Source organism: Botryllus schlosseri, chromosome 13 (genome assembly GCF_051294905.1).
Source record: "Botryllus schlosseri isolate E-star chromosome 13, Bs_hap1, whole genome shotgun sequence".
NCBI classification, from domain to species: domain Eukaryota; kingdom Metazoa; phylum Chordata; class Ascidiacea; order Stolidobranchia; family Styelidae; genus Botryllus; species Botryllus schlosseri.
Genome location: NC_137248.1, coordinates 18,649,670 through 18,677,258, shown reverse-complemented (window position 1 = coordinate 18,677,258; position 27,589 = coordinate 18,649,670). Strand labels below are relative to the sequence as shown.

Below are 27,589 nucleotides of genomic sequence, written 5' to 3'. Positions count from 1 at the left end.
GTACTACTGCGCAAATGTGTATTGCACACTTTTGTGAGGCAATTTCGCATATTCGGGAGAATGTACACTTCGCTGGTGACACAACACTTTTACGTCGTGGGATAAGTGTGCAAAACCTGCTTGTTGCGGCTTACGAATGTTGCGATATACTGATGTCCCAAATCCAACATCGTCTGAATAGTGACCAGTTGGTTACTTTCGCCCTGTTAAATCCGAGAAATTTCCCTGCCTACAAAATTCATTTTCCTTCTGGACTACTGCGCAGCGTGCCTCGTTATTACCCGATGATCGACATTGCTCGGTTGGAGAGCGAGTTGACTTGTTTGTATTCTAATACATCCTTTTCGGAAGTTAAAACCACTAGTGAACTTTCAAAATTCCTAGTTGAAAATTCGCTTTCGATCAACTTTGCTACAGTAACTAGCTTTCTGAATATCATTTTGACCACCCCGATTTCATCCGCGGAATCCGAGCGCAGTTTCAGCACATTGAAACGTATCAAGACCTTTCTCAGAAACAGGATGGGCCAAGATAGGCTTAATGCGTTGGCTGTTCTCTCGATTCACAACGACGTGGTTCTGGGAATTCCAGATTTCAATAAACTCGTTATTGAACATTTTGCTAATAAGAAATCACGTCGCGCACAATACTTATACAAGACATAAATTAATGCTGGTGGGCGGACGACTGTACAGTGTACACATCATGTTCTTACCGAATAATTTCAATCAAGTGAGCCCAGGTAACTCAACCATGTCTATGGCTAAGGAAAAGTGAGTGGTTTTCATCCTTATTACTCGAGGCACACTGACAGTTAATTTACCGATATATTTTGTTATGGCTATGGAAAAAAAGTAAAAAATTCATCAAGATGAAATAATTTATTCATGAAATTGTTTAATGCGATATGTGCTCGCATTTCAATTTAACACAATGCTTGGATTCCTGCTTGAATGATGGCAGGCAGACTCGTAATTAATCTTCCATGGATAACAGCTGGCTTTTTATAATGTTTTACGTTTATGGGTGCCACCGCTTTGATTGCCTATCCCCTGGTCGTAACGCATCAGGATCGTGTACCAAACACTTTCGGACGGGCTTAGAAAAACGAGGGCAAATCGATTTGACTCGCTTTCGGGACGAGAATCCTACCATATACAAATCGGGTCGGAGGCGCTGCAGCACTTTACAGAATTGCTGAGCATGGAACGATTAAAACACCACAGGGTGTCATGCGAATGCTCTTTGTAGGTAGTTGGTCTGTGTATTTTTTGGTATAGTCTTACTCGGCGCTTGCGTAATCTCTACCACGAAATCATAACGCATGCTACTAAGGATACCCTGATGATTGATTCGTGGCATGGGAACGATTCTTAGTTCGCGTACATTTTGTAAAATATTCATTTGAATAGAAAACAATGAATAAAACATTTGTTACCGCACTTCAAGTCACGCCACCGGCAAACCTCTCGCGGCACCTACGTTAAAAATCTTTGTTTACGGGAAATTCATGTGACCATCATGAACGTTGAAAAACGCTACTGTGACGTCATATTGATAACAAGTCGCTTGCGGCCCTTGCCCCACCACCCGATATTGTCACGAGCCGCCACTGGTCCACACCATATAGGACACTATGGTCACATTAAAAATACTCTAGTATTGTTTCCACCATACCGATTTCAGTGCACTTTGTAACAATGTTGTGGGATGATCATCACTTCGGAAATCTATTATTTCCAGTAACGTTCGTAGCTTTGCACTATATATGATTGGCATGCTGTGATACGGCCTACTAAGGTTTCGAGGCTTCCACAAAGGAATATAGTATCGAAACTTTAAATAAAATAAACTTTCAGTGGCGAGGAGCGTATAATTTCAGTACTCGAAAGATTACTATTCTACTCAACTCGTTAAAATTGATACTCGATGACGATTCCTATACTTGAATCATTATTCCCAGCCCTATCCTCAATCATGTTTAAATAACGCGGTAAATTGCCTTTGGTCAAATGGAAAGAATGACGTAACCCAATTTCAGTGAGTCGTGAGATTAGCCGGCGTCCACTCCATACCACTGCAGGATACTATGATATTACGGTGCTGTTTGGTTTATGAACGCAATGAGGCCGGACCCAATGTCGAATCTGCTTTGAAACTATTGCTTTCAGAAGGAAATACAATGTTCGACATTCTTCAACTTCAGCAAGGAGAGTTTACAAAACACAGAGGAACAAATGTGAAAAAATGTCGTCATGGGAAGCATTTGATCAGGCAACGCAACGATTTTCTGAATCCCCATGAAGTTAGAAAATGAATATTAATGACCGGTCTCAGGCTCAGTACATTCAAACGAACATTTGGAAACGATATCAGAATAATCCACGATAAATTTGCTCAATGGCATCCTACAGTCGCTGTAAGTGATACACTATATTACAATATACACTATTACGCTCAATACAAGCTCTGGTTATTAATTGTATGCAAGGCCGAAACAGCGAACAGCGAAAAATTTCAATTTGAACAAATCTTCCGAAACAATAAGCTATAAATTATATTGAATCACGCAATAATTTTGGGCCGGCCTCGAACTCGCCTCTCACAATTGGGGCTTTGGGTTCGACAGCTACTGCTCTGGTTGTATATGGCTCAATTTTAGTAATTCATGTTCGAAAACAGTCTGTAAGTATATTAATGTTGGTATGATATTATAACTACCTGTTCCCACCGCTATGACAACATTAAAAAACACTGCCTAATTGCTTTTAGTACGCAAATGCCTTTCACCTCTACTTCGGGAAGCTTGAAGCCAAATTGCCGTTCAATTCATTTTAATAATAATTTCGTAATTCAAATCATATTCACGATAAAAAGTCGGTACGAGTCAAGGCGAATAGAGGTACTCTTTCAATTTGCTGTCATTACATTCCGAAGCTTAAGATGACTTCGCATAGTATTTATTCTTGCAGTTTTGATAATTTTGTCACATCATATAATTTTGAATGTGACCATCACATCTTTATATCGCTTAAATTAACCATTCTCAGTTAATCACGTAAATTGTTTTGTGGAACTATTTGCAAATAAAAGTCATCAATTATTCACTAGAGATACTATAGAGTAGTTATAGCTCTATTCCGCGAAACGACTTAACCATAGACATCACCGTATACATGCAAGTTAAACTCAAAGTGAAGTATTGCTGTTTACAAGTGAGTCTTTGGTCATTTCAAGATGACGTCCATTTTATAATATGAATGGTTATTTATTTTGTAATCTAGCTTCAAGTTTTAACTTGTCAGTCAAATCCATTTCTACGACGTCGCCTCTGGTACTGGAATCACGTTTAATTCCAAAGCTTCGGATTGGGCAGGATGTACTTCTGGAGACGAACCTACAGGGAACGATATTACTATTTTAGTACAATATTTATGAATGTACAAGTAGGATTGCTGACCTGTATTTCTCCATCTACGAAGTGACTGTCCCAGATATGTAATAAATCTTCTTCCTCGACTGTTCATGATATCAGGAAGGTTGGAATAAAGAAATGGGTTCAGAGCGCTGTTTATCGGGAGGGTGAGTAGGCCGCTCGGAAGATATGCGTCCAACGGGATTTCCATACCTGTAGATGTTTGTCGCGCCGTAACCTTACTTGAACTATACGGTATTTCGAATATTTCAAACATGCAACGAGGGGGGAGCGGGTCCTTCTATAATTGAAGTATACATTGGTGGGCACGATGTCTAAATTGCACTTAGGACATTCTATATGACCATATTAAAATGCATATAGAATACCGTGGTTTTTATTATAGTTTTAGTATTTGCATGGTAATGCCAAGCAGAGTTGGATCAATTGTAATTTGTAATTGAGCTGAATGTAATTAATTACATTTTTTCATGTAGTTCTAATTGTAATTGTAATTAAGCATTTCTATTCTGTGCAATTGTAATTATAATTGTAATTTGATCAAAATTTTGTTAAATTACCATCTCAATTACATTTTCATGGAAACCTGACAATCACAACATAAAATAATAATTTGATCAATCATTTGTTCGTCACACCAGTAAAAATCCGGTACGAACCAGGATGACGACGAGGGGCCTTAAGGCCTTAGCAAACAGTCACCACATGTAATAATTAGCCTATTTACATCGGTGTTCTATGCGTGCTGCGTTATAACTAGATAATTCAGTCACGCTGAACTGTTTTCCATACTTCAGTACCAATAGAAAACTCCGTGAAGTACAATATAGGCTAAACCAGTGGTTCTCAAACTGGGGGTGTGCCCCTTGGGTGGCGTGAAAGCATCTGAACGGGGCGCGACGCTCCAATGAGCCCGATTCATCTCCGTTTTATGGTTATTGCTCGGTGTATAGTCTGAATTTCATATTGGAGAATTCTCTCATCAACAGTCATAACCTTCCATACCATCAAACCATATATAAGGATTGCTAATGTTATGGTTTCATTGTGTGCTACGACGATAAGGGGGGCACGAAATATTCACTGTCATAAAGGGGGGCGTGTCTAAAAAAGTTAGAGAACCAGTGGGCTAAACCAAATCTTAATATTTCAAAAATGGATGAACAGCAAATTAACTCTTCTGAAACCTGTGCTGAACCATTTCCTACACCACGGTCAAAGTTTTTTTTAAATCTCTGACCAGTACCGAGGCTCTTGCATCAATAGCAAAAAAAAATTCAAGTTTCCAACTAAGGCTTCATCAAACGTGATCACGCATTTGTAGAGATGTTATCCCAATCTTACCTCCAATCTTGGCCAAATTTACTTTGGCCAGAAACTTTTCGCACCCTAATGTTCATCAAATCCATTCTAACAGTTTCCGAGCAAGTGATAATGTAAATGCGAACCAAAATATTGTAATTCTTAGTTATCAGGAGGTTCTTTCCTTTTGTATTTATTTTAATTTTACGCACCGTATCAGTATCATCCTTATCGCTGGCGCCTTACCAATTACGTTTTATTATCCTGACTCAGCTCTAAGTAGCCTAATCGTTTGATTACATTTCGTTGACTGTCCTGTAGCCTATTCCCTGTTAGTCGCTCAAACCTTTGGTTCTTATAACTAGCGCTTGAAACATTTTACTGTGCTTGTAGTTTTCAGTACTCATGATTAGGAATAGTTCGAATACGTTCAACTTTTTTTTAATTACAGGGTAATCCACATATCAGGAATGAAACATGTTTAGCTTGAGATTGTCGCTAATTACGTCGCTACGGTTGTCAAAGAACACCTCTTTACTGAATCAATTACCTGTTTGAAAGTAATTGTAATTGTAATTATAATTGTAATTAATTACATATTTACCAGTAATTGTAATTGTAATTAAATTTGATATTTTTAGCATTGAGTGATTGTAATTGTAATTGTAATTGAATTAAAATATTGTAATTGATCCAACTCTGATGCCAAGTGAGCTTACAATTTTCAAATTGTATTATATAAGGGGTTATGAGGACTTCATCAAGTGATTCTGGACTATATGATGACAGCAAAGTAATAGGACACTGTGATGGCTACATCTGCGGTGCATTCCGAGCAGTTACGAGGGATATACGAGTTCTTTCGAGGAATGATGCGTAACATTCATACTAAGAGATTGAATGTCGCCTTTGATGAACCGCGAACAGAGGCGGTCAACTGCGTTGCCGCAATACTTCAAACAGGAAAAATTCAACTTGGCTTGGATTGGACTCTGGGTAGATGATAAATAACATGAAACTGATATCAAATCATAGTTTCAATTATGCTAGTCATAGAGTATAGTACATGTGTTGTTATTTGAAGCAGTCGACTACAACTATTTCGCTTGGCTGACCGACTTGAAAATGATTTTTTTTTAACGCAGGCGGGTTTTTCGAAAACTCTAATGTTCAAAATTGAAACCTGAAAGCAGTTCATACGCTATACAGTAGTTCTTAGACTTTCTCGACCGCGACTCAAATCTAATAAAGCATTTTTAATGTTAGGAGGCTACGTCTTTATACGGTCACCCAGGAAATAGAGAAGGTGCAGATAACCAGTTGCACGCAACGCAGTTCTACCAAACATATGCGACGCACCCGATTTCAAACTTGGTTGCATTATTTTCCTTGCGAGTAGCATATTTACAGTGAGTCTCATCAGACTACAAGTACGGGACTATTAGGTTCCGACCACTTCGACTTCCAGAAATATCAATATCGAAGGTTTTGGGAAGCCAGCAACGTTAATTTTGTGCGCCATATGGTTTTATCGCCACCAATTTTGTTGGCACCGCACTTTTTCCAACCGTATGTTGGTCCAACTCTATAGTCTACAATTGCCCAAGCGCAGAAACGGTAGAACCCTAATTAAATGTGTCTAATATAGTCTCGCACCCGCACGTGGAGCACCCTCAGACTTTCCACACCCGCACTTTGAACACGCCACGACTAAAGTTCTTTCACAGTTGTGAAACAGTTTTCCTTTCCTCTATATGCACTGCCCGAGTATAGCATGATTGTTAACCGGGATAGAGCTCTCCCGAAAGGTGGATGTCAGACAAACCTTTATCAGAAACCAAATCAACTTGTGTCATACGATGCTCGATACATTTTCATGATCATGGTCTCGATTATTGGTCTCGATTTTCTTGGTCTCGATTATTGGGCATTTTCAACTCAGCGACCTGGAACAATATTCAACTTATGCTTGTTTGGAAAAGATTTTTTTCCAAATTCAACTTGCACTTTTTGTTGCAAGAAATTCAGCAAATATGTATGTTATCATATTAAAAGATCGCTATGATGTGGTCGCGACCCGAATTTAACCTTTTGGCGACCCACACTTTAAGAACCCCTGCATTAAATCGTATCCCATAACGCAGTAACACATGATTCGGTTAAAGAGAGTAATTTGATTAATTTTTTGGAATTTTCACCAGTGATTCTGACCTCTTGTGCGAACGTTTACGAACTCCTCGTGGATAAATTGCCGATCACTGGAATAGAAAACTCATCAACTTCTACAGATGTATTCGGTTCCAGTGGTTCCCAACCTTTTTCGACTCATCGCCTTTTGAAGCTCCACACCGTTCATAGCCCCCAAATATTGGGAACCGAAAAACAGCACTTCGTCAGGCCCCCCAAAACGTTGGTCTTTGGCCCCATATGTTGATAAATCAGACCCCCCTCACCCAGTGGGCTTTTTGTCGCTACATATCGGCTATACCCTACTTCATGTACTGTTTGGTGGTAATCACCGTACTTCGCCTTAACGCGCGAGGCGCGACAAATTTATATAATTCATGTTTGAATCGGTCAATATGATCGGGAATTGCATATATATTGCTATCATTTTTAATCCTCTTTCTGCTCACGTAATCAGATTTTACGGTAGAGCTGAGTGTGATGTGTGTTGGAAAAGGTAGGATCCCTAAATAATAATTAAACACATTTGGGCGGAATCGTTGCTATACTGACTTCGTTACATGATGCTCTTTCTTGAAGTCCTATATCTGTTATGTCAGAAGATATGGAAAGCGTCAAAATGTACCAAACTAAAAGACGCACATGATTTCAAATTGGTATTTCTAAACGGGCAAATAATTTTTTCCTTGCGGGATGGCATTTGTCCTGTAGGGTTAACATCGCTGGGACAGGAACATTCAACGCCAGCCATTGAGGTGCCTATGGACTATAAAATATATATTTATCGAAGTTTTCGGTCAGCACAAGGGCATTCCTTTTCGGCCAAGGTCTTATCGCTGCTGATCGTTCTGCCACAATTCTCGGAGTCGCATGTTACATGGCCTCTAACTTCATATGTCTTGGTGCGTCGTGGCTCAGTAATGACCGACGCCGAAGTCCCCCATTTCCATAAATCATTAGTATTTTTGTTGGGTGACGGGTACCCCAAAATCAAGATATATGAAAGTATTAAATCGCGCCCGGCGCGAAAAATTTTTGAAAAAGTTGCATGAATTTCTGAAAAATTACTCCATAATTTATGTTAATTCACGAAATAATTTTTGGCCCCCTCCGAGTTCGGCCCTCCACCCCCAATTGGGAGGTTTGGGGTGCGGCAGTTACGGTCCTGACTCCAAAATTGCATGTTTTAGCGCGCCATCGCCCCCTTAGCCCCCTTCGTTCTTTTCTCCCCCTATCGCCCCCTCGTCCGTTTTCGCCCCCTATGGCCCCGTTCGATATTTTCGCCCCCCTAGACCGCCAAATCGCCCCCTGGGGGCGATATCGCCCACGTTGGGAATCACTGAGCTAGAACATCCACCGTCGAAGGATTGACATTACCGCAAAACCTTACATTCTCTCATGTCGATCTTATCAGTTCAAAAATCTCGTGTAATATGAGCTCTGGAAATATTTAGAGGTAGGCCACCAGTTCGATTTTGATACCTGATAATTGCATGAAACCCATGATACAGACTGGCATCCAGCAAAGGAAATCCGTCGCGAGAATCCGGGTAAGTTTGCGTTGCATCGCAGCACTTTGTTCGTCCCGTTTGTTGCGAGCCGTTGATGATTCCAAAATCCTTTTGTTGGTGGCTTTTCTGTGATTGCATGCATTGCCATCAATATTTATCTTAAAATATATAGTTCAGTAAGATATTGTGAAGTTTAATGTAATATAAATGGGTTTCTTGAGTCTGAGGGTGGCAAACCTAACGTGCGTACGACTCTATACCTGTACAGTGCTATGTAGCTCACGAGCATGAAGAGAAACGCCAAGAAATTGAACATCAGCAGGAGAAATGAGTACATCCACGATCCATCTTTGTATCGGTCGGGAAAGAACGATGGGAGGCAAACCGTGTGACTCGAATAATATCCGAACTTGTGCGTAGATTTTATTGGACTGTATCTGTTAATTTTGGATATCATTCTTTCCAGTTTGCCCCATTCCGACCTGTTGTAGAAATTTGTCGCGTTTATAGTGATTCCACATTGACAATATACAAGAAATGGTGTTGGTTACCTGTCGCCATTCTCATGAATCAAGTCCAGAAATCCTAGCCAGTTTACTAAATGCTGCCTCTCGTTCCGATTGACTTTTGTTTTGAAAATCACAGTGTCATTGAACCTTGAGACAACGATAAATATTGAATGCGCTGTTATCTCAACTTTTTGTCAACACATTGCTATCAATATTGTCGCCTCTCAATGACGAATAAAGTAAATTGAAAAAATTAATATCTCACATTTTAGAGAGGGTATAGGCCTACAATGTAGGCCCTACATGTCATTGTTCTAACCCACTCATGTTAACAGTAGTCAATTTCACGCGTGTGCGATCGACGAATTGCAGTGTATGACAATATACTGGATTTTGTTACAATACCAATTCGTAACAGCTTTTTCAGTTATGCTTGTGCAAAAGGAAGCATGGTTATCAAATTGTATGTTATAATCTCAACCCGCATATCAGTTCATTTCCTCATCGTGATCGTCGAATTCAGTGAGGTAATTAGTCTATACGCGAATTTTTATCGCCATTGTTTCAACGAAGCAATTGCAATGCAGTCGGATAAATTTCAGCTAATCGGCGTCATGATTCCCAATACTAATCATTATTATCAATTTCTCTCTCCAAACTCTATCACAGGCCAGCAGTTCATGCGATGACAACGCGTGAAGAAGGTTCATTTTCCATTCAGGCATGGAGCGGGCGAGATAGGGAAACGGTGCTGCGTCCGGCCTCTTGATCATTAGGTCGCGGTCGGGCCCGACCAGATGTGAAAACTGGTATCCGTGACTCTTCCGATCAGCTTGAATATTCGGGGAGGAAACAAATCATGATGGTACAGACTACACACCCACAGCCTTACCTACTCCATCTTCAACGCACCTCAATGGTGCAGACGAAAATAAATCTGATATCGCTCACTCTCTTTCTCCGAGAAACGCTACTTGGTCATTGCGATAGTGACAAATTTTGCGCTCGTGAGTACCATGATTTCAAATAATGGTCCTAATTTCAATTCGGGACTTATTTCTACTATTTAGTATAAAGACAATTTAATTTAATTAATAGGCAAGTAAGTTACATTTATTTTCAAGCAACCCTGCTGTATATAGTGTACTTGAATGTGCTCAATTTACATATACAGCAATGCACATGCGCATTATGCATGGTTGAATATTACTAATTACGTTCTCCCGAAAAAATGCAAATCGGCGCCCATCATAGAATTGGTGGAAGCCGATGAAAAGCAAGTATTGAATAAGTGTATACACGCGATACATAGATCCTCGATTGATTTCAAAAATTCACTTACGACACATCCTTCAGAAAGTAATCTTCAAAAGAAGGCATTATCGGTATTATTCCTATCAGGATGGAAATAAACCAGGAAATCACTAGTGCCACGATTGCCTGCTTGAGCTTCGGCCTGGCAAATGGTCTGAAATATTTGCAACCAAATATGAATAACAAAAGATGTGAGAATTGAAATATCTAGCAAACGAGGAGTCAACGCTGCTGTTTCTAGCCAAATTAGAGTCCCATTCCATGTCCTACCCGCGTAAGTATGAACATGTCTACGAGGATTGGGTTGTCTCCACATTAAATCTCCGTTAGGGCGTGAGTGTCGAGAATACTTCGACACCAGTTGCAGTTTACAATAAAATATATAAACGATAGGGTGATTTGAATTGCATAACCCGTGAAATTAGAAGCGAGGAATCGATTTAGCGTTAATTAAACATAATTTAGAATGAATATCCCCTGAATATGCATGCAATGAATTGGTAAAGGGTATATAAAGTTGGTCACCGCGTTTAATCCTATAATCTGTGATTATATACCGAACCTAATCTGGAGGATGGATGAAGGAGCTATATTATAATGGTATGATCCTTTAGCTGAACAGGTCTAGCCAATCCGCTTTCAAAATGAATGAAAAAGTAGGCGGAGCGATAAAAGGAATTAGTGAATAAATGGTATATCGTTCATAAATTTTTTTGCATTACTAAATTCTTCTATTGTAAGATTTACATTTTTGCCCATACCTCTTCACAGCATTCAAACGAAAATTTGTTATCATAACCAGTGTCATAACAGATTGCTCAGAGCCGATGATAAACAGGGCGCCCAGAATGGAACAAGTGGTGCTGGTTCTCCATTCAGTGTCAACTTCGCAATACCTGCCTTCTACCTCAACGGCCTTGATGCATATAGACATGGTGTATATCTGTAATTGGCCGCGAAATGTCAAACGTCGGTAAAATGCAAAATTCGAATTCGATTGCATACCCCGACAAGTAAGTCCGAAATTGATAGACTCATGATAAGTAATTTGTTGATGTTTGATTGCGGCGAGTTAGCAGGAAGTCCGAAGGATGTAAGTATACCATGTAGCGTTGAAGCAACAACTGAGGTACACCCGATGATCGCAATAACACCTAAAACATAGAATACACATGTAAGTATCTTCCTCTACGTCAGGGGCTCCCAAACTATAGGTGCGGCGCCAGTGTGGTCGTTTGCCTATTCTCTGTGGTTGCGGAGGCGAAAATTATATACAAGTATGCCAATTAAGTGGATGCTATTGTCTGCTCATTTCTGAATATTGTAAGTCATTTTTCAAAACAGAAGAACACACAGCTTTTGAGGAAGGCTAACGCGATAAACAAGGTATCAGATCAATCGAAGCGTCATTTTCAAGCGACACCTACCGTAACTTAAAGTTGGTGTCCGGCCATCACTATGAAGATTAAAGGATCGGTAACAAAACAAATATCAATAAGACGGTAATTCCCCCTTCTAGGAAAACTACAAGTGGCCGGTAGTGTTAACAGTATAATGCCGTGGTTCTTAACCTTTTTTCCTCCAGCGCCCCCTTTCAAAAATTATAGTGCTCTAGCGCCCCCAACCGCCATATTGTCCTACTTTTTTCGGGTTTTTAAAAATGTGCTTCGAGGACGCCTAAATGTACTCCTTGGCAGCTTTTAGAGCTAATAAGATGGTTGATAGTTTCGAGTGAGAATGGAATAGATGATGCTAAACAGGAAATCGTGGTTCGAACGTAAACGACCACTTTTTTTGAGTCAACCAACGAAAAATCTAGAAGAAAAACCGTATTGAGTTGAGCCTGAAAGTTGACCCTTTTTTTAGTCAACCAACCGCAATTTTGTGGTATATTTACCGTTTTTCCGGATTTTACAAACGTATTGTAAGTCTGAAAATTTTTGCAAAAGTGTCCTCGTTTCCCGATTCCAAAATATGGTAACCAGCAGGCCGAATTGAGGGGTGGGGTCGCGACACATTTTCTAATCGAAATTGGGGGTCACGACCATCAAAAGTTTGGGAGCCCCTGCTCTACGTAATTAAAGTGAAATTGGTATAATGGCGGTAGATTGGTATCAACCGTTATCACGACTGCAACTATATGTTGGGCAAATAATTCAAAATATATACATTTGAAACCCATCCCGTGGCGAAGCAGTGGTATGATGTTTTCTAAATTGTATTGAAATTCACGTAATCCGGAACTCTTTCTTTGTGTTCGAGGATATATGTTACCAGTTTACTACTATTCAAACATGTAAACCAGGGATGGGCAACATACGGCCCACGACCGGATTTTAAGCGGCCTGCAGAGAGTTTCTACCCTGAAAGTGAAATTTGAATCTGAAAGAATTGTCAAATTCTCTGCGTTACAGAATGATTCCAAGTTTGCCAACCTGGGAATGATGGTCATGAAATGAAACTGCTTTTCTGTTCCCGTCTACATATATTTGCGATTGAACAGTATTCATATTGAAATGAACCCGAATATTTTCGGTTGACACTCGTCAGGGGTAATCGTCAGCAACTCATTCGAAATTTCATGCTGGTGACGTCATATTTTGTGATACGATTGTTGATATACAATGTTCTTTCCAATTCTCTACTAGTTGCTGACGATTACCCATGACGAGTGTCAGCCGGAAATATTCGGGTTTATTTCAAAATGAATATACTATACAATTGTATATTGAAGTTCTGTGCCTCCAAGAAGCTCTTCAAATATATTTGCGATCAAACATTCGAACATGAACATTATGAAGACAATGCTCCGTTTCAATATAAACTATGTTCACGTGCAGTCTTTACTAAGGGTTTCTACATCCGACATACAGCCAGAGTTCAAACAAGTTGTTGACAACTTTGATCGACCACAGATGTCTGATTGACTTGGACAGCTATTGAAGTGCCTACATTAGGTTAATAAATTCATTAAATTATGTTTTAACCTATAGTTTACATTAAATATGATTTATTCCTTAAAAAGGTGGATAAATAAGCGATTATTGTATCGATTCTGTAATCCGACTCGGCAAGTAGGGAGATGTGGTACCGATGGATCAAAAATTACAAAATTATCTCTAGCCCTCAAATCTTAAGCCGAGAATTGCAGATCTTTTACTGGCTCAATACTTTGATCCAAGCCCTACCTATCGCGGACATTTACATGAATATCAGTATTTTCAAAAAATATATATCAACGTTCAAGATTTGTTGCTCGAACGTATCATCGGTCTCAACCCGGTGAGGCCAAAGGCACACGACCATAGGACCTAAGAGACCTGTGCTTATAAAATCGATTTTTTTTCATCTTGTTTTGTTGCGTACTATAATCTAAGGTACAGCAAGTCAATGAAAAATGTTTCGTCACCACCTTCAAGAATAGAATGGATTGTATCAACTCGAATGCTGGCGTAAAATCACGTTTCGATTTACGCCCAAACTTATAGAATTAATGGCTCATACATATTACCCGCAAATCGACATTTTGACTTTCAAATACCTCGTTATAGCGATAAAACACCCCGGGTAACTATGATTTGCGGTCTCTTTATGTGTAGGCGTATTTCGGTTGTTAGGTGATTAGTTGGTCCAACTATTTTGCTTGACTTGACCATGGTACCATAGGCCTCCACCCTATAAATATTGTAATTGAATTGAAAATAGCCCACTCAGGGATGGTATTGAATTAAAAAATATGTGGCATTATATACCCTGATACAAGCCCTACACTTCATATTAAAAATTATGTCTGGTTTTTTTTAGTGTGGAAGGTGATATAGAAAAATGCTTACGTCGATTTAAGTTTACTTTTACACCCCACAAAACAAAAATCATCTGTCACAGAAGCCATAACTCACACAAGTCGAGTTTTATTGGCATATGAGGAAAGATTCTGTCAGCTTGCAATCGTACACAAATTCGCGTACTGTAATCATGGGAATATAACAGATAATTTTTCAAGTATTTTCGGTTCCAATGACTCACCGGTAACACATCTCCCCTACTTCATTTGCCCATATCAGGCCCACGTACTGGAGATGTTGCCCACTCCTGATTAAGCGATGCTATCGATACCAAATTCAGATGAACATCAACTTGTGATATCATTGTTTTAATTGCTCGCGAGACATATACCCGACAATTGATTTTTCGTGAAGGCAAATGAAACTTCCCAGTGCTTACCCGAAACTATCACGAAAATCGGTATGAGTCTAAATTCCTGTCATATATTAAAGGGATGGGTAAACTGCGACTCGCAACTGGGACTCTCTGAGACGTCGATTGCGGCTCTTTAATGAGAGAGAGAAATATTTATTGAATCGTCCAGCCTTGAAGAAAATAACATTGGCGCATGAAATAATAACAAGAAACATAACGGTGTGGGACAGGGCGTGATCGATATGACTCTGGGTACATCTTTATGCCATTTCACTAGATAAGTTCAACCTGATAATTAATTGGTGCATTCTATCACGTATTGCCGATATGCGTATTTGTTCTGGTATTTGATAGAGAGGGCAGTTTCTCTTCAATGCTTCGCAGAGATCGAAGAAAACATAACTTATGCCTAGAACACGCAGAAGGTACACAGAAAAGGTTGCTTCCGGGTAATTACTATATGATAAAAAATTTTCGCATGACGATGTTTCCATCTGCGAACTCCGGCTTTATCGTATCACCGACACGGAAAGAAAGATAGCGAATTCTTCGTCACTTGACTTACTAAATATCCATACAAGCACCATTACGCCTTTGTTTGTAATCATCGACTTCTCGTCGGAAAATGCACTAACTATGCAGCCTGGCTGACATTCATCTATTCCGGATGTACAGTCTTTGAATCCGTCACATACCTAGAAAATAAAAATATTTATCTTTAATCAGACCAAGCTTTTTTGTCCGTGACTTCGCAGTGGAGCGTAATATATATATATATATAATGTATATAATATGCATGTTATGTATACTCAAACCGATGAATCTGTAGCTACCCCTATTCTTTCAAGGGGACTAGCACCTCAACATGTCTAGATTGGGAAGGGCCACGCCCACCATCATGAGCTTTTCATAGCGGCTAGGCGTCGCTATGCTATAAATAAAGACCACAAATTGTTCCGACCTCATAATCGCTATGTTCATTTTACGATATAATGCCTGTTCGAGTAAGTACTAGGGCAGTCAGTCATGTTGCTAAATTCTGAAGGATTATGTGCAACTCATCCTAGACAAATTTAATTTTGAAAATTCAAAATTGCATTTTTTATCAAACTTTGCTGTGCGGTTCTGCAACTCAGAGCACGCGATTTTTTGGTCTGAATTTTTTAAATTTCTGGGGTCTCTAGAGTCCACTCAAACTGCTTTCGTTAACACTTGTTTGGTTTGTCAGTAGTAATGTAAAAGTTATAATAAGTATGTTGTTGTGACAGAAAAAGATTTAATGCGAGATGCGTCACTATCCTTCTTTCGTTTGTAGCAATATTAATCATAATAATAATAATGACTATACCACATAAAGGATCAAAATGTTCTAGTAATGTTCGGTATCATCATCCCAAACCTATGTTTCGTGGTTGGTTCGGACTGGCAGCTTTACTTTTACGAGCAGATGCGATGGATGATATTATTTTCTTGGATAAGTTGTTGCATTTCTTCCCATGATCTTTCGATACCTTGCTATGTTTATCATACAGAACTGATAAAGAGCTGCTTGGAGGCACAGAACTTCAAGATACAGTTGTATATCAAAATACGTCAACCTAGCTTGGGTCAACAGTACATTTAGATTAAGCGATCTCTTTGCCTCGATTGGTTAAAATTTCATGCCGGTGACGTCATATTTGATGATACGACTGTTAAACAATGTTCTCTATAATTCTCTACTAGTTGCTGACGATTACCAATTACGAGTGTCAGCCTAAAAATATTCAGGTCCATTTCAATATGAATATATTATGAACTGTATACAGAAGTAATACCACTCGTCATAATATATTTCTCTCTCTCCGACCTACCGAAATGGCAAATGACATAACCCTCCCCGCCAGAGCCCCTCACCGACCTCAAAGATAACATCGACAGCTGGGATCTGGAGTCCAGCCTTTAATATAGCTCCAATTAGACATCCCAATATGAAGTTTATAACTTGATTCAGATTTTAGCGACTGCCGGATTCGTATCAAGACAGGATTCTAAATAACTAGTTGAATAAAGTGACTTTCTGTTTGTTTACTTCGATGTTTTGTATGGACTTGAACTCCGACGGCTTAAGCATTATATCGCTATGTCGAACAATCCCTAGCAGCAAACTTCGATGCTTCGCCGAGGTGTAATTAGTAAGGCGATTTTTTTGACGTAAAGAGGGGTTATTTTGACCTAAAAATCAACATTGTGACATTTTTTAACCTTGAAAAGTTTAATTTTGACGTCATGTATGTAAATCAGGTGTTTTCTCACATAATACTAGAATTGAACGACTAATCCTCATTTCTGGTTCGAACTGTCTGTCCTTACGAAGTAGTTTGTTCTGAAAAAACTTATTTGACTTAAAAACTGACAAATTTTTACTTGAAAAAACTTTATTTTCACGAAATCTGGACCTATGAAGAATTCCAGTAGTTACATCACGCATTATGGTAGAAATAATTAGAATTACTTTCCTACAGAAGAAAGAATGTTCAACAGCCGCAGTTGTAGGCTGGCAACACTGAAGTTGTGCGTACACTGCTGGTGACACAGCGTATTGCTTCATTCTGACAATGTTGTCTACATCACAATTTTTCATCATACGCTTTTTGATATGAGAACCAATGCCCTCGAAGTCTTCCTTCAGTTAGGATATTCTGGTTAGTTCACCGTGAAACCATGTCAACCTATTTGTTTCATTTGGCCGTTTATGATTCCCAATGACCAGATAATATGCCGTCTACAACGGCAGGACTACAAAGTCGGCTAAAAGCTGTAAAATGTCAAATGATAAGTTCACCGACAGTGCAAATATTTACGATACAAACGAAATGCAGGTGGTAAAAAAATCTGATTTTGACTTATTGGCAATTTTGACAATTTTGACTTATTTTGACATGTAGTAATTAGAAATATATCGACGAGAGGAGCAAACTGATACTGGGGGCAATGGATGCAGGATATTTTCGGATCCGGCTCTTAACATGGGACGGAAACAGGTTCCGGACTGGAACTGGATTCCATTTTATCGAACAGAATTGGATCAGGATTCGAAAACCATATCCCGTACATATCTACGACGTATACGATGTGGAATGGTTGGATCCCTCGAAATTGTCGTCGGTTCAACAGTTATGGCACGACGATATATATCATTGGTCTGGAATGGATGTTTTGCTGATGATGATGATGATGATGATGATGACCACGGATCGTAAAAATGCTGCATACCGATGTAGTCCTGGCTAAAGATGATCCGTTGAAGACAAATATCGGAAGACTTTCTCGTCAGAGGATCCATATTTACCATATCTTGTCAATTATCAATGTCAATCCAGCGTAACGTAACAATATATAGATATCGATTGTGTGACGTGATGACGTAAACAAACAAAGATATACATGATTTAAAAACCTACCATGTTTGACACACGTTTGTTTTAAATCGATTGGTGTTTTAAATTGAAACCTTAGGAAAGAAGCACCTAATCAGGGGATACGAGATGTATTGTGGAATTTGGCCTTTACGCTATCTAGAGCTTAAAATTATTTTGCAAACAATTAAAACGTGGTTTATATTCTCGGCATACTTACTCAACTCAACTCAAATGTTTTCTTTAGTCTACGCAGACGCGCGATTTATTGTCAATGGTGTTTTTGACTTTAATATAGAGTCAGTTGTGTTGAAAAAGGACAAGTTGTAGAGTCCTGATAAAAATCACTTTGCATCCGATTCTAATCGCTTCTAATCAAATCAGATCCTGTTTGTTTATGGTTTTTACTCATAATAACAACAATAGCAATAACAAAAGAACATAGAATGAATGACGACCATGAAAATCAACATGGTTGTATAATAATAAACAACATTCACGAATCTCTCCGGTAAATAAACGAGCAGATATAAATCAATCAAATCAGCGCAGTGGAATTAAAATAAGTCAATGGTAAAAACCGGAAGTAAATTCCATTGATTTAAATCAGCCAAATTTAAACCAGAACTCTAAGACGGGTTACGAGAAATTTTATGGAAAGCTCAAGGGGTACGAACGCTGAAAATGTTAACAAAATGAACTAAACTATATTCGGATTCGTGAAGCAATTTATAATAACAAATGATGTGCCGCAATAGATTATTTCTGGCACAAATATGTAATGTGATATGAAACAGAACTTATACATTCAAAGTATCTCCAAAAACATTGTTTTGAAGTTACTCTATGTGTTCGGTTATCCTGTTTTGGCTCCATGTAGATAAAACCCGGCCTACGTCAATATGGTCTAGTCAAGGAACAATACCCCTTACCGCGTTTCCAAGGATATACTTTTGGTCGAGTTCATCATGGCATTTGAAATAGGTGCAATTGCAAGGCACTTCAATTCCAAATCCATCGGTTACATTGACATCCTATATTCAAAAAAGTTTGAACAGGTAATCCAGAATATGCTAATATTTTATGCTGCATTCGAATATTCTTCGATTACAAGAGCTTCTTAGAGGTACAGAACTTCAATATGCAATTGAATGGAGTATTCATATTGTAATGAACCCGAATATTTTCGGCTGAGACTCGTCATGGGAAATCGTCAGCAACCAGTAGAGAATTAGAAAGAACATTGTATATCACGTTAACCTAATCGGCTTAAGCTTATTGCACAATTTTTGGATGGTACACGAACTCATTATGTAGGCGCAGACTTGGGTGGCGGATTTTGATAAAAGTCGACTCCAAGGCTTCCTTGTCGGTGACGTCATATTTTGTGATACGATTGTTGATATGCAATGTTCTTTCCAATTCTCTACTGGTTGCTGACGATTGCCCCTGACGAGTGTCAGCCGAAATTATTTGGGTTCATGGACGACATTATCGAGCTTCACGACAGCGAGTTAAAGGAGTAAAATTTTGCAAAACAACTCTGCAACTTTTCGGTGCCAGCAAATGTAAAATTATCCATTTATTGCAAAAGTTACCCTTGAAGTAGTCACTTATTTTTACGGGCATGCGTTCTCTATTCTGGTGGATGTTAAAGGAAAAGCGGAAGCAGCTTGCATGCGAAAATGACTGAGTATTGCTTTTTCCGAGACGTTGTATTGGTCACCCAAAACAATAACAAAAGTATCAGTGATACAGTCAAGTATATGGTCGATGTTTGTTTTCGTGATTCATCGACAGTTTGGAGTTCGACAAAACATTGCAGATTATCGCAAGACGTTGGCACGATACGAAACACTGCATTAAATTCACGATTTCAGGGGTAGGCTTTATATTAATGCGGACTTTGGCAATCATCAAAAGTCAGTTAGGCTACGTGTTTCATGTATAGATGCAAACAATGATTAGTGCTAGATTGCAACTAGACTATGAACGAAACCTAAACTAAGAAACGGTTGTTTTCAATTTCGGTGCTGCTATATTTACCGGGATTCTGCATTCTTTAATCCTCGATACGCTCTGATAGGATGCAGTGCTGCAGATGTACCTGTAAATAAGCCTGCATTTCAGTAAATATATGAACTTTGACTATACAGACATCAATTGAACCATGATGGAAAGTGTAATGCTACTTTTCTTATTGTGTAGGGCAAGTTTCTGTTGCATCGAAATCGTGAAAAAGTTGCACCTAATTTCACCAAAAGTTGCGGTAATATGATTAATTTAAATAATAACAACAGTCAGTCACACTTCGCTATGAAAACAAGTGTCCTAACTGACAACCAGGAGTTTAGTCTCATTCAATCAGTACACGAAGCATCATTGCACGCAACAATCTCTCTTCAGTGTTCACTCACGTACGAGGAATAGAAAGGCCAACGGAGAGAATAACAGCTCCCATACTGTACTAGTATTTCGCCCTCAAAAGCAGGGCATGGTATAGTATGGTATGGTATGGAACGAAATTCCGGTATGGAATATGGAAAAGCGCAAGTATGGTATGGTATGGAAATTTCCCAAGTATGGTATGGAATGCTTTTTCCATACTTCCATACTTTGACAGTTTTGTCAGAATCATGACAATGATCCTACTTTCGATTTGTCAAATTGATTGCATACCTCAGAAAATAGCTCAGTGACTGTGCTCATATCTCAAATTGTGATTCATGACTCACCCACCCTTGTCTTGCAGCAGGGGTGACCAACCTTTTCGTTCAAAGGGCCACTTGAGATTTAAGAACCACTGCGCGGGCCACTAAAATGTTGATGCCTCTTTTTTAGTCGTCCAATAGGAGCGATTCGGATTAGGTGTCACTTATCTTACTGCGCATCAATATCGATAACAATTGAACAGTATATTCATATTGAAATGAACCCGAATATTTTCGGCTGACACTCGTCAGGTGTAATCGTCAGCAGCTAGTAGGATATTTCATTTGAAATCCCACCTTCAATATGTGTTTTTATAAATATATGAATGGCAATCACGTGTGCACATGTGAATGTTAATATTAGCACACCAGGCCTACGTAGCAACTAGTTGCTGACGATTACCCCTGACGAGTGTCAGCCGAAAATATTCGGGTTCATTTCAATATGAATATACTATTCAATTGTATATTGAAGTTCTGTACCTCCAAGAAGCTCTTCAAATATCGATAACATAAATTAATGAATGAAATCGGTCAACAATAATGTTAGTTGCATATATATTGTGGGTCGCCTCTGTACACCGTTGGGCTGGATTCAAATGTCGAACGGGAACAGCGAGCTGAAGAATTGGCCCACCCCTCCCTCAGACTGCCATCTTAAAATACATCAGCGTTTCCCGTCTTATTTATAAAATAACGGAAGAAGTTTTATTACCACATATTTTACCTAACCTAACTATCTCAAGAAAACTTGACCACCACAGACTAGACCAGTGGTTCCCAACGTGGGCGATATCGCCCCCCAGGGGGCGATTTGTCGGTCCAGGGGGGCGAAAATAGCCAAGGGGGCGATAGGGGGGCGAAAACGGACGAAGGGGGCGATAGGGGGGCGATAGCGCGTTGAAATGGCTATATTGGCGTCGCACTGCGCGCCATTTCGTGGTCACATATTTCTTGCTCATTGGATTCCCTTCCTTCAAGAAATAATACGCACGAGGCATAGAAATGAGCATCTCGGCGTCAGTCACTATCACTCCATGACGCACCAAGACATATGAAGTTTCAGCCCATGTAACATGCGACTCCGAGAAGTGTGCCAGAACGAGAAAATCTTGGCGGAAAAGGACTGCCTTATGCTGACCGACTTCGATATATATACGATACATACATATATATTTAATTGACCATAGGAACCTAAATGACTGGCGCCAAATGTTCCAGTCCTGTCCAATCAGAACCCCACAAACAATGCCATCTCGCAGATAACAATTAATTGCCAGCACAGAAATACCAATTTGAAATCGTGTGCGTCTTTTAGTTTAGTACTGATGGGCGATTTGAATATCTTTTGGCATAGCTGACAGGCCACGAAATGTTATTACGTAACGAAGTCATTATACCCACGGGTCCGCCCGAATATGTTCAATTATTATTTACGGACCATTCATTTTCCAAGACACCTTACTCAGCTTTACCGGTAAATCTGAATACATGAGCAGAGAGAGGATAAAAAATTGACACCAATATTTATGCAATTCTCGATCATATTGACCGATTCAATCATAAATAGTAGAAATTTTTCGCGCTTTGCGCGAATTTAGCCCAGCAACTAAAGAGTCCAACAATTTGTGCCGAGAAGTTGCGGTAAAGAGGTATCGGGGGAGTTGGGTCTGAGGGGTGCGGAAGTTTGCTTTATCGCCCTATGGAGGGGGTCAAGACCAACGTATTGGGGGGGGGGGGGCTGACGAAGTGCTGAAACGGTCCTTTAGGAATCGAGTCGGAGAAATCACCTATTTTGTTAGTCAACTCACCAAAATTTAGCTGGAAAAGTGTAATTTCGAGGTCGAGCCGAAAGGTTGACCTTTTTTCTTAGTCAACTCACCGGTGATTTCAGTCAATGCCTATTTTTGTGTTCCCAATATTTGGGGGGGCGATGATCGGTGCAGAGTTTGAAAAGGGGGCGATGAGTCGAAAAAGGTTGGGAACCACTGGACTAGACACTACCTGTGTCCGTTCCTGCGGGCTTGGCCAAAAGTCGAGTGGAGTCATACTTCCACCACTTTTAATATAGTTTAGGCACTGTCGGGCTTGGCTGGGGTTGCTGAATTTCTAGCTTGCAAGCCAAGTGTCGTTTTCTAAATAACATTGAGACGCAGCTAATCCATGCATATCAAAGAGAAAAAAACATACTGGATATAGTTTTATAGCATGTTTTTTATTAAATCACTCCTTTAGATTTTGCGCAATATTTGATAAGAGTTGTTGCAGTAAAAAGTTGCAGTAAAATAGAAAGAATTTGCTGTGTCGTATTCCTACTAGGAGCTTCAAACATCGTGCTACATAAATTCTGAGTATTTAGGAAGCTATCGGGAGCTGTCAAAAAATTTGCGAGTGTTGCAAAAACTTGGCGCAATTATATTACTTACCCGATGGAGCACATAGACATAAGATCGAAATAAGCTGCACTGCAAGTGATCCAAGGACGTGAAGAATCGGTATTGAAGTCCTTCAACCTTTAAAATGCACATTGTTTAGACTTAGGAATAAACGATAATACTTCATTTGAAGTCCCACCTTCAATATGTGTTTTTATAAATATAGCACATCATGCCTACGTAAATAACGTGATTTGAATTTTGAATACGACGAAGATACATTGGAACTTGACGAATACCTTTAAAGTAGGCTACCGTTGATATATCTATGTCACTGTTGTCACGTTCAAGAATGAATTTGATAGATCTGACGTAATGTGATTAATTTATTGTGCGATTAAACTCGCTTCACCAGTCCCTGACATTGACAATTGAAAAAGAACGCAATAACTCATTGTCATTTTTGAATTTTTGAAAACAATACAAAATAGCTGAAACTTTTACTAAAGGAAACCATCATTCACAAGCCTATACCTACGTTGGAATTCATTTAGCCAATCTCAGGAACCCTCGTGCATAGAGCATTGATGATCCGTTCGGCTGACAAACTGTCTAAAACAGTGGTTCTTAATCTTTTATCTGTAGCGCTCTTTTTCGAAAATTGCGTAAGTCTGGCGCCCCCCCCCCCATATTGTAAAGTGGGCAGTAAAAACACGGGGTTCGAGTTCGGTCAGTCCTTTTGGGTTTTTGGACTTCACTATTGGTAATAGCTCGAATCGCGCCCCCGAGAAATTAAATTTATATTAAATGTATGTTCTATATTAGGGATCAACTCAAGTATGCTGTAACAACCATCGGGTACGGGCTTATACCATCTGGTTGGAACCTGGTGTACACATCCCGAATTCAACTATGTGACTGGCAATACGGGGACGTTAATTGTATTGGGTCTTGTTGTTGTATTGCATTCTGTGACTATAGCAAATCAACTGAGATAGTGATAGAAATCTTTGTTCACATTTAGTATAGTACTGCACCCAGTTATTAGATTCAATTTGAATGTATTCCAAGCAGTGCAATCCATGTTATATAACGTTCGTGTGATTTTGCGGGAAACAACACTAAACAGTATCATATTCTATGATACGAAGAAGAAATATTCTGAAAATTTAATTCTGTAACTTTCAAATACAAATATATTTAGTTAATCAATTTGACCTATGTACAAAGGGCTTTAACCCTCAAAAATGGTAATGTGTCTCTTTCTTCGGGATGAAATACCTAGTTCGAAACACTGAGTGGAAAATAACCCGAGCAAGCGTGGCGGCAGTATTTTAACGGGAGATTGGCGATCTAAAAGTACGCGCAATTAATATTACATGAATTATAATGAACCACTGCATTCGTGGAAACATGTTGCGCAAACATTGTCGGCATATATTTCGCGCACGGCGCGACTCAAAATTTAGAGATTTGACAAATTTTGTCGAATGTTAATTTGCAATGAGAACTCAGGGATTTGTAGAACTGTTGTTCTAAATCTGATGTCCGTACTGTACCCTCTACTGCTACGCCATTTGTCTTCAGCGCCTCCTATCGCCCTCTCCCCTTTGCCCGCCCTTCAAAATCCAAATCGCCCCTTGTGGGCGCTGGCGACCAGGTTAAAAAACACTGGTATAAAAATGCAATTACTTTCAGCAAGCACAGTCTCATTTCCGTCTGTTGCTTATCTCCTCCAAGACTATATACATGAGCACTATAAAAATTTCATCACTTTTGCCGAGTCATCGTCACGGCCTCCTGATCATTTATCGTCGGCTAGAATCTAAATCAGTGGTTTTTAATCATTGCTACAGTAGGGCGATGTGGATTGTGAAGTAGCTGCAAATGCTCAGGAAGCGATATGGGTGAGCTGAGTCGCTATGGGGGCGCTGAAGAAAAATGGCGTACCATCATAGATTCTCATTGGGATCTTTCGGTATCCTTGAGTTTCCGTTTCAAATTGACTTTTGACAAAATTGATCAGTCTCCAAGTTTTTCGTGAAATTTACCGAAAAGGTATGCATTATCTTTCCATAAACGAAGTGAATATTATATTTATATTCAAATGTAAAATGTGGATAGCGTAATTCTTGCGCATACTGTTAGATCGTGCAGCAAGGATGTCACACATATACGGTCCGCGGGTCACACCCGGTCCGCCAGACGAACAAATGTTTAAATTTTTAGCGAGAAATACTTTCAATAAAAAATCTATCAAGACAACATTTGTCGAGTATGTTCATATAGGCCCCATTATAACCATCCGACAGTGCGGTTTTATGGTTTCGCTCTAGTGACTATTGGGAACCAAATCGCTGATATTCTCCCTCAATTCAGGAAATACAAACAGTGCGCACTGCGGTCAGGGGTTTATGAAAAAATGAATGAAAAAGTAATTCTTCACAGAAATGTCAATGCGAAACCGTTCCATGTTGGTTACATATTACAGTTTTGTCTCAAACGGTCCCCTGCCTCCACAGCAACCCGAATCGCGACATAATACTGATGGACCAAATTCTAACGTAAACGTTTACTGTTTAACATTTTGTATTCCTCACAACGCATACCCATGGCTAACGCCAGGATTACGACTAAAACAAAGAAAGCATAGTGATATCTTATGAATATTTCGAAAGGTACATTAATTTTGCCAATGAATTAGGAATCATCTTATATGCACACTTTTCCATTAACGACCCAATCTCATGTTTCGATGCAGAAATCGCAGAATCTGCTATAGAGACCGGCTGCTGATTCAATATTCTGGAGTTCTAGATGTACTATTATACACCAAGCCTTTCTGCCTTCCATGGCCTCAGTGACTACATTAACTGTCAAGCACTCATGCATCAATTACTCCGTAAGGTTGGGGACAACATTGAAATGCATTATAATTTGGGCAGGTTTTTGTTGCACTAAATTTTAACAAAAGTTGCAGTGAATATTCGCATTTCATAATTTTTTTAAATTATTAGGGGATGAGATAGTCGAAAGTTTCCCTTGGATATCTCAACAGTTCAAGATTTGCGGGATATCTACTTGTTTCGTCGTTTGTTTCTTCGTTATTCAATCGATCATGCATGCACTCTCATGTTCTTTTGGTTTTGAAACCTACATGACAGCAATTCGCTGTCAGCTCCGGCAGCGCTGTCAAATTCGATACGTCCCCACTTCAAGGAGGATTTTGAGACCGCCCAAAATTATGATTTTTTCCGGAAAATAACGCAAAGCGGAAATAATCATCCGCAGAAAGCCAAACAGAGTGAGCTTGCGTCCATAAAAAAAATCAAATATCATGCTTCAAAACCCTAGGTCAGCAAACTTGGCCCAAGGCATTGCAGCAAAACTCAGTGTTGGCGACTATAACTAAATCAATAGCTCGAAAAGATGTTAAAAGATGTTAAATTTCTAGATGCTAAGCCATTGCGTCACAGATAACAATTAGACGCAGCTATAATGCGTCACTGAGCTTTTGTTAGGCAAATCAAAGAAATCACCATGATAGAAATAGTTTTATATATCGTTTATTTGAGTTACTCTTTTCTCATTTGCACGATACTTGACAAACATTGCACAAAAAAGCCACATGAAAAAATAGAAAAAGTTGCAAAAAGTTGCAATATAAAATTCCTCCAAACAGCTTAAAACATCATACTTACATATATTCTGCGAATTCAGGATAGTCCAGGGAACTGTAAAAAATTTTCAAGAGTTGCAAAACCTTTCCCTTTATGCAATCTTATTGTAAATGAATAAAGTCATAATAATATTCAATGATAACTCTGGGATTCTTTCCTTTTCAATTTTCGATTCGCCCGCGGGCAGTGTTGGGATCAAGTCACTACCTTCGAGTCACGGGTCATCTCGATTCATGGCAGATTTTGACTCGAGTCAAGTCGTGGCAAGTCAAGTCAAGTCACGGAAAATGTGCCCTATAAAGTTTCACGGGTCTGCGCGCACTCACCAACTCACTGTGCGGTCTCTTGGACAACAGTGCGTAACGACTCAAAAAGGTGGCCACGTTTTAGTGCGCAGCCTTGATGTTCTGTGCGCAGAGACCGTATTAGCAATGCGCAATTACGCACGCGCGCAGCTTAGGGAGAACAGTGATCACGAGTCAAGTCACAATTCAAGCCAAATTGAATTTTCGAAGTATGAGTGATGATTCAAAGTCATTACATTTTGCTAGCTGTGTGAAAGACAAATTATTTGATCATTCATCTTCAAGCAAATAACGAATATATAGTTTAATATACAAGCAAAAAAGACGTTGTATCGCTCACGCACTCGTAGAAGTGCTAATAAAATACGTGAGTACAGCTACATGCTACAGCCAGTTATTATCAACCAAAATATAGGACCCAAATAGCCATTACCCTAAACATTGTTGTTTCGAGATGTCTTGTTTGGTTTTAGAAAAACTTGTTTACATGGTCGCTATTCCGGAATTACTTCAAAATGAGCTGCTAGAGCCGTGGTTCCCAACCTTTTTATCCTAATTCCCCACTTCCGATTTATTCCGAGCCTTTATTCCCCACCTAAAATTTCTATATCCATATCTACCCTTTAAAGTGCTACCTCCAATAAAATTCTGCGAGCCTTTG

At 39.3% G+C, this 27,589-nt stretch overlaps 1 protein-coding gene across 1 annotated transcript in view; it reads right to left on the bottom strand.

Moving 5' to 3' along the window:
* Positions 1 to 3,179: 3,179 nt before the first annotated feature.
* LOC145453383 (uncharacterized) overlaps positions 3,180 to 27,589 on the bottom strand; it is a 67,004-nt gene continuing 42,594 nt past the window's right edge. The window contains exons 9-21 of the mRNA XM_080331349.1: positions 26,645 to 26,677; positions 22,995 to 23,081; positions 19,904 to 19,964; positions 18,790 to 18,891; positions 15,025 to 15,154; positions 11,265 to 11,413; positions 11,021 to 11,202; positions 10,288 to 10,413; positions 8,988 to 9,092; positions 8,697 to 8,918; positions 8,408 to 8,562; positions 3,461 to 3,628; positions 3,180 to 3,397 (exon numbers count right to left, since the gene is read on the bottom strand). Coding sequence (XP_080187475.1) covers positions 3,318 to 3,397; positions 3,461 to 3,628; positions 8,408 to 8,562; positions 8,697 to 8,918; positions 8,988 to 9,092; positions 10,288 to 10,413; positions 11,021 to 11,202; positions 11,265 to 11,413; positions 15,025 to 15,154; positions 18,790 to 18,891; positions 19,904 to 19,964; positions 22,995 to 23,081; positions 26,645 to 26,677 — 1,600 coding nt within the window. The 3' untranslated portion in view covers positions 3,180 to 3,317. The remainder of the gene's footprint in view (positions 3,398 to 3,460; positions 3,629 to 8,407; positions 8,563 to 8,696; positions 8,919 to 8,987; positions 9,093 to 10,287; positions 10,414 to 11,020; positions 11,203 to 11,264; positions 11,414 to 15,024; positions 15,155 to 18,789; positions 18,892 to 19,903; positions 19,965 to 22,994; positions 23,082 to 26,644; positions 26,678 to 27,589) is intronic.